Below are 8,071 nucleotides of genomic sequence, written 5' to 3' on the forward strand. Positions count from 1 at the left end.
CTGTAAGAAAAGCATTCCTCAGCTTCCCGGTGATCTTTATCGCTGCAGTTTCCTGAGAGCCCTCCCATGAAAACCGGGCACGTCGTCGTGCAACAAGTCTCTCATCTAGTCTTCATCAGTGTTTGTACAGACCGACTTCGACTTACTTCATAAGCGCTCAGGAAATTGGAGGATACTGTACATCAGTGATTACGAAACCATCTGAACCGCTAAATGAGCTCAAGTTTTCTCTGTGCATGCAGAGGCAAAACAAAAAGAGACAACGTTCTAGTTTGATCTATTTGTCTCTCAGTCTTCAGCCCAAGGCCATTTATTATTTATATTGTTTACTACCAGTAGCGCTATGGAGCAATGTTTGCCATCTAGCAAAAATGGATCTAAACAGAGCCGGACCTCGGCATCAGTGGCATAGAAAAACTAAAACTACTAAAATATATCTGCGATGGCGACGCAACGCAAGTAGAAGCCAAGAATGTCATGTAATGCGCTTTTATTATTAGCATACAAAATATGAACACAGACTTTTCTGTCTTAGAATGACATTTATTTTATTTTAACATCAACGAAAGCATCTATGAAAGAAGAAAAAAATAATCCTCGTTCTGTAAAACCAGAAGTGAAATCCGTCAAAGAACCCGAACATTTAGTAAAAGCACATTAACTAGGCTTCTAGCAACTTTTCCCTTAACTTAAACTCCGGAAGCCGTTTTATCATGTCCCCAACGTGCAGCCGGATGAGGTCCGGGATGACTTTCACGGCATGGTGTGGTTCCAGTGGCGTTCGTTGGGCAACACCTTGCCGAGCCGCAGGCAGCAGCTGATGGTGGGCTCGTAAAACACCTCGCTCAGCACCTTCGTCTCCGTGGTCGTCGGCCGGGCGAACAGCGAGCGTTTAGGAGCTTTAACCTGCGTTTTCTCCGTCACACAGCCCATCTCTACGAGCGCCTGCGGAGGAGACAAAGAGGGTAAAGTATCGGTCAATAAAACAGCCTACTTTTAGTATTCGATGCGTTTATTTCAAGGGGAAATTTGGTCCCACGCGGCGAGTCAATGCACGCGACAGTGTGGTCCGTTTACCTGCACCAGGTCGAACAACGCCATCGGCTGCAACACGTCTTTGTAATGCTCCACCAGTGTCTGCTGCGTGAGTCCGGGCCGGAACATGATGTGGTACAGAATGGCCTCCAGCATGCCCTTGCACACCTGCCGGTTCAGATTGCCGTCCACCATGCGCCACGGCCGGCTGATGAAGCTCACGTTTTCCCTGTGTGGGTTAGAGGTGGGAGGGATCAAGACGGGGACGCGCCTCGTTAACTGCGATGAGATAAATCAGTCGTGGTCTGCACTTACGCATTGTGATCGCCGGCTGCTGCCGTCGGACGAAAGCCCTCCTCTTCCTCTTTCGTCCATCGGGGTCTGCGATCTCTCTTTCCCACCCGTCTTCCCTCCGTTTCCACCGCCGCTCGCTCGCCGTCCTCTTCCGGCTGCGTCGGCTTTCCTCCCTCCTCGTCCGAGTTCAACGGTTTGTCTCCGCTCTCCCCGTCGGCGCGCTCCGCCTGCTTGTCCAGCTGTTGCTCCAGCTGTTGCTCCAGCTGTTGCTCCAGCTGTTGCTCCAGCTGTTGCTCCAGCTGTTGCTCCAGCTCCAGCTGTTGCTCCAGCTCCAGCTGTTGCTCCAGCTCCTGCTGTTGCTCCTGCTCCTGCTGTTGCTCCTGCTGTTGCTGTTGCTCCTGCTGTTGCTCCAGCTGTTGCTCCTGCTTTTGCTCCTGCTCCTCATTCGGTTCCTCTCTGGTTGCGTCGCTCCACAACCCCGCCGAGTCCCGTCCTTCCTCGCCTCCTTGTTCGTCCAAGGCCATCGTTTTTGCAGGCGGTTCCTCGGTCACCTGTCGGACTTCTCGCCTGGATCTCTTGCGCATGAAGGGGATGTTGTGGTCTTTCTCCAAGAACGGGAGTCTATCGGACGAGAAGCGCGAGTGGGACCACTGCTTGGAGTTTACGGTCAGCAGCCAGGGATCGGCGTGCTGCGTGAGCACCCAACGGAGGCCCGAACCGCCGACTTTTAGCACCTGGCCTTCTTCTTGTAAATCCTGGAGCAAAAAGGGAGAAATACAGATCAGCAACAAACATAGAGGAAGAAGAAGAAGAGACTAGGAAACGGATTGTTCGCTAAACCCCCTCACCAAACTGGAACTCGACTTTCTCAACATGCAAAGAGAATATTTAGAGTTTAGAAAGTGGTGTCTTTTTTAAAAATCCTTTCCAAAACCCAAAAGATGAGCAAAGGAGTAAGCACTGAATTAAACAGTGTGTTTATCTGCTATAATTTAAGCTGCACATTTTAGCATGTCTGGCTAACTAGCTTAATACCAAGAGTAGTGAGCTTATGTTATCCCCCAAAGTCAACTTTGCATTATGCATTTATGATTTTGGAAGTAACTGCGACTAGATTTTTAGCTTTATTTTGTTGTTAATGCACACTTTACGTGCTTTATTCACTGAAATGATCCATCACAACGGCATTATAATATTTCACATGGTAAAACAAAGATGTCAGGTAATCAGCAGCACATGTGTTTACCTGCAGGTACAGCTGCAGGCTCCTGGTGCGTCCAGACTGCGTCTCCTTCAGGTGGTCGAGCGCCTGGTCGAGGTCACATATGGCCACGCCGTACTCTCCGGCTGCATCTAAGCTCCTCCTGAGCTGAGCGCACGCCTTCAGGTCCAGAGGGGTGTATCCTCTCTGCTGAGCCAAACGGGCGTCGCACTCCTGCACACTGTTGGGAGAGGTCGAGGAGGGGGAACAGGTGAAGTCGGTGAGGACGGAGGGCAGCAGGGATGGGCCGCATTTAGTCAAGTCCAGCGGGGTGGAGGCTAAAAAGAAAATGACAAGACAAAAAGTAAATGAATAATTATGTTTTGCAGGGGAAGCGTGTTTTAGGCGTGTGACATGCGTTGATACTTACTCTCCGTAATGAACAGGTGGTGAGCAGGTACGTTGCGCAGCTGCAACCTCATAATACAGGACTCCACCACGATGTTGTCATTGGTGTTGAGGTTACGCATTTGAACTGAAAACAAAAAGCAAAACAAACTCAATTTTATAACTATTATTTTTCTTTCATTTTCTTTAATTAATCATCCAAGCAACAGACCGCAACACACAAATGTTACATTTATGATACGAAACAAAGAGAAAAGGACAATCTTCACATTTAAGGAGCGAAAAATAAAAAAGATTGTTTGGCATTTTTGCTCGAGCAAACAATTATTTTGGGCTTTAATCAAACAAAGAAAATCTTGGTCGATTGAAGTACTTTTTAACCGTTTCATTGGTAAAAAATAAATAATCAGCATGTTGTCTATACCTAGTAGCCTAAATGAATTATAAATAAACTTAACATGCAATTTTTTGCATTTTAAATTAACCTAATAATTTCTGAAATGACAAACACTCAAAGCCGACCAGAGACCCATATTCATATGATTACCGAGACAAATTTTCGTTTTGTTTTAACACGTTAAACATTTCTATTGTCTTTTTCTATGAACGTAAAGTGTATTGAGTGATTGTGATCATTAAATGAACTATAGCAACAGGGACTATTTAATTGAATTATTGTTTAACCTTTTTTTTATATAAGCTACAATCCTTGTGAGAAAAAAAAAGAAGCTAAACATTCGTATATTTTCACAAAAAGTCATTCTTGCTTATTTCACATATGCATAAAAAAATGTAACTAAGAAATATTCAAACTCTACCGATGCCAGGAGAGCAGTATCCGCGCATCATCAGGTAGTTGGTGTGAGACGCTTGATGTGCCTTCACTTCTAATTTTTTCCTCCCTTCACACTCCTCCCCATCCTCGTCATCGTCATCCTCTTCTTCCAGAGCCGCCATACTGAAAAACAAACGTTTACCCCAACATTGTTATACCTGCAACAACTCAGACGTGAAAAACTTTCCATTTGCTCGTAAATCAACACTTCAGAAGACATTTAATAAGCCTGCCGCAAATTAACAATAATAAAAATACATTTTATTTAATGAAACCTTTCTTGGCACACAAGGCCACCTTCCATCATATAGGAACGGTCATAAAACATGAATGAAAACAACAAATAAACATACAAAAAACGGTTTGCAATTGTTGCTGTTTAAGTGAGCAAAGTAGTTAAAAAAGATAAAAAGCAGTTTTGACTTATGCAATGCGTAAGAGAGTCCCAAAGATGTCTGCAGCATCAGGAGACCACCCATAAAACTTCATATGTAAACGAGTCCAGCGGTAGTCTATTCCAGTTCATAGACAGAGTCTCGCTAAATAAGCTCTGATGCCCTGAAGTGTTTTATCATTGTCTCACGTTGTCGTTTGTGGTGCTCAGAGCGACTCCCTCTGGACCGAACACTACCGTGCAGTGACTCACCTCTTGACGACATCGTTGTCCACCAGGTTGCTGTCCACCACCACCATCTGTTTGGGTATGGACATGGAGACGCTCAGCAGCCCCAGGGACATCAGGCTGAGGGACACCACGCAGGCTCCACCCGGAGAGTCCATGCAGAACCGCAGCATGTCCGACACATCCGGAGCCCCGAGCGGCTCTTCTTCGGGCAGAAGGTCGTCCGTCCGCTCTCCGCTGGGTTGATCTTCCCCAGAACCAGATGCGAGGCCATCTCTTGGGTTTCTCTGTTCATCCGCTTTGCTCGTCTCCTCGGTTGTCCCGGCGCTCACCTCCGTCAACTTCTCCTCTCCTTCCGTGTTACTTTGCTCGTTCGGTCCCTCCTTTGTGGCGTCGCCGCTTGCTGCATCCGGTTGTACCTCTGCTTCACCCGCTGCTCTTCCTCCATCTTCCTTCTTTTTGCCTTGTTTCTTCTTCTTCTCCATCACCTCCTCGCCGCTCTCGGACCTTTTCTCGGTCTCATGGTGGAACTCAACCACGGGTCTCCCGTCAGCCGTCCCGTTGTTGATTAGACTCCTCAGGAAGCAGAAGGAATCGGTGCACAGCAGGTGAGGGAAGCGCCACGAGAAACACCTGTCAGGAGGCAGAGGGAGAGGCGGGGCCAATGAGCTTTGCAATCAAACGGGAAGATAGCGAGGCAACGATTTCAATATTAACACTTTAGATGTAAGATGGCCTTTTCACCAAAAACTAAACTCAGGAATGACTTCTTTAGAACAGCAATGTGATTTTTTTTTTTTTTTTTTTAATATGACAAAAAATAACCCAGAAATAAATGTAAAAAAAAAATACATACGTTTGGAATGAATTCTAAATAGTTAAACAAATAAAATTGAAAAAAGTAGGTAAATTAAATATGAAAGTAGGGAAATTAATAGAAAAATAAATACGCTAATTATTTAATATTTTATCAATCAAATAATGGATACCTATATTTTTATATCATTTTGGAACATTTAATGAAATATTTATTTATTTAGGCAATTTCCAACCTCCATAATTGGGTTTGTAGTAACAGTAAAGCTCAGAAAACCAAAACTGTGATTAGGGCCTAGTCGCTGAAATGTTGAGGAATAATTAAAAAATAAAAATAAAAAAAAGGTTCCTGTGTTCCTAGAAGAGCTCTCGGACTTTTCTAAATCCCTTAGTTATAAATATATCAAAACAGGTACAATAAATAATGGTACAGCAGTCTTTTGCAAGCGACAATGAAACATGTTGGCCGGTACGAGTACACGTATTCCCAGTATTCCCAGTAGCCGTGTACCTGTAGTAGGACTGGGACAGCTGGTAGGACATGGGCAGGATGGGCAGCGCTCGGTTCTTCTTCGGCCCAAACGGCTGATTGATCCGACGTCGGTTGACGAGACCCATCTTCCTGCATTGTATGAACACTTGGCACAGCAGCTCCTGGTTATACCGACTGTACATGTGGAAGGTCTGAGGAAGAGGACGGGCGGTTAAACAGAGGCTTGCATGCGTTTTGTATCAAAGAGTGTCTGAAGAAAAGATCAAATAACTTTAAAAAGCAGCTCAAGAAGACCCACCTGTGTAGATTTTGTGTAATTTCTTATTTAATGTTGATTTCACGCTTCTTAAGTCTGTATTTCTATGTGAAGCCCTTTGTAGTGCTGCGCTCATGAAATGTGCTCCTCAGTGTATTTGTGTGCTAAATATAAAATTCAGAGCAGCGATCAACTGTTTGCTATTTAGAAAATGAAAGATGGCCGTACCTGAAAGGACCTGGAAGACTTCATCTGACAGTTGGTCATGGCCAGAGTGCTCTGGATCAAGTTATGCAACACTATGGCATGAATGTCATCCGAGCTGCAATGGACAGAAAAAAACATTCAGCTACAACCACAACAATTAAAATGTATTAAGTAGAAGAAAATCTAACTGAACCCTCACCAGTTGAGCGTATCTTTCCATGACACCCGCTTGCTACTCTCTATTGCAGAAACGTTATACCTGAAACACACAGGTACAGCGGGACATTACATCCTGCTCAGCTTCTTGTTCCAGACTCGCCGCTGGTTTAGAGTCCGCACATCAAACAACAACAACCTCCTCTCCTCCTCCTCCCCCTCTCCCTCCTCCTCCTCCCCTCCCTTCCTCTCCTCCTTCCTCCTCTTCCTCCTCCTCCTCCTCCTCTTTCCTTCCTTCCTTCCTTCCTTCCTCCTCCTTCTCCTCCTTCTCCTCCCTCACCTCCTCCTCCTCCTCGTCCCTCACCTCCTCCTATCCCTCACCTCCCTCTCCCTCTCCCTCTCCTCCCTCACCTCCTCCTCCTCCTTCTCCCCTCCCTCTCTCCTCCCCCTCCTCCTATCCCTCTCCTCCCTCCTCCTCCTCCTCCTCCCTTCCTTCCTTCCTTCCTTCCTCCTCCTCCACCACCACCTCCATCACCTCCTCCCTCACCTTCCTCTCCTCCCTCTCCCTCCTCTCCCTCACCTCCTCCTCCTCCTCCTCCTCCTCCTCCTTCTCCCCTCCATCTCCTCCTATCCCTCTCTTCCCTCTCCTCCCTCTCCTCCTCCTATCCCTCTCCTCCCTCACCTCCTCCCCCTCCTCCTATCCCTATCCCTCTCCTCCTCCTCCTCCTCCTCCTCCTCCTATCCCTCTCCCCCCTCCTTCTTCTCCCCCCCCCCCCTCTCCTCCTCCTCCTCCTCCTCCTCCTCCCCCCCTCCCCCCTCTCCTCCTCCTCCTCCTCCTATCCCTCTCCCCCCTCCTCCCCCCTCCTCTCCTCCTACCGTGAGAAGAGCTGGCGCTTTGTGTCAGGCACGACCACATCACGAGTGCTCAGAAGAACGGCGCTGAACTTCTGCCGGAGCAGCTTGACGTACTCGGAGAACGATTTACCGCAATCCTGAAACAGCGCAGGCAGAAATATGACGCAAGGAATAACAGTAAGTTCACTTTAAGCTTTCAGGAACACAAAAAACTAACAATATTTGACAACATCAAGCACAAAAACAACGCACATCTGGATTTTCTGGATCAGCAGGTTTCTTCGACTCCAGCTGTTTCATCAGAGGTTTGTCCTGGTACACCTCGGCCAGGCAGATCCTGCAACGCACAGCTGACGAATCAAACTGCAGGTTCACGTTTAATAAGTGTGTGTTTTCAGCGTTAGTACCGACCTGTAGTTCAGAAGCGTCTGAGGGTTTTTGAGGATGTATCGGGTGCGACGCCCGACAGAGACGGATGTTTTATCCATCGATATCTCAAACTCTGCTTGGAGCAGGTCCCTCACCACACAGTAAGGAACGTATGGCCTCTTCAACTGCAACACATTAACAACACGTTGAGAAGTACAAACAACCGATCGGGACTTTTAACTGGTTGGTTAAATCAGAAAGTTAAGCCATTTTTTTGTACGTTCAAAATATATATAATGATTTAACTGTTTGAATACTTTTTGGGAAGCTGCAGATTCAGTAATTCTCTCACAGAGATCACAATGAGTGAGTTATTTTATTTATTATAGTTGTTTTTTTACTTTGTAAGCTACAAAAAATAAAATTTAAAAAGATCAGCTAAATTGTCACAAAACTGGAAACTAGGTTTATAAAAATGTGATGCTTTGGACATACTGTAAATGTTTTTGCAGAACAACAAGGCT

The 8,071-nt window shown here is 46.2% G+C and overlaps 1 protein-coding gene across 1 annotated transcript in view; it reads right to left on the reverse strand.

Annotated features, from left to right (window-relative positions):
• Nucleotides 1-540: 540 nt before the first annotated feature.
• The window catches only part of gtf3c1 (general transcription factor IIIC subunit 1), a gene marked incomplete at its 5' end in the record, with an annotated part of 23,575 nt that continues 16,044 nt past the window's right edge, over nt 541-8,071 (reverse strand). Inside the window, 13 exons of the mRNA XM_079219957.1 lie at nt 541-945; nt 1,078-1,264; nt 1,351-2,084; nt 2,576-2,868; nt 2,961-3,065; nt 3,757-3,896; nt 4,420-5,028; nt 5,723-5,895; nt 6,189-6,282; nt 6,367-6,426; nt 7,200-7,315; nt 7,431-7,515; nt 7,590-7,732. Coding sequence (XP_079076083.1) covers nt 754-945; nt 1,078-1,264; nt 1,351-2,084; nt 2,576-2,868; nt 2,961-3,065; nt 3,757-3,896; nt 4,420-5,028; nt 5,723-5,895; nt 6,189-6,282; nt 6,367-6,426; nt 7,200-7,315; nt 7,431-7,515; nt 7,590-7,732 — 2,931 coding nt within the window. The 3' untranslated portion in view covers nt 541-753. The remainder of the gene's footprint in view (nt 946-1,077; nt 1,265-1,350; nt 2,085-2,575; nt 2,869-2,960; nt 3,066-3,756; nt 3,897-4,419; nt 5,029-5,722; nt 5,896-6,188; nt 6,283-6,366; nt 6,427-7,199; nt 7,316-7,430; nt 7,516-7,589; nt 7,733-8,071) is intronic.

This window comes from Taurulus bubalis, assembly GCF_910589615.1.
Source record: "Taurulus bubalis genome assembly, chromosome: 6".
NCBI lineage: Eukaryota > Metazoa > Chordata > Actinopteri > Perciformes > Cottidae > Taurulus > Taurulus bubalis.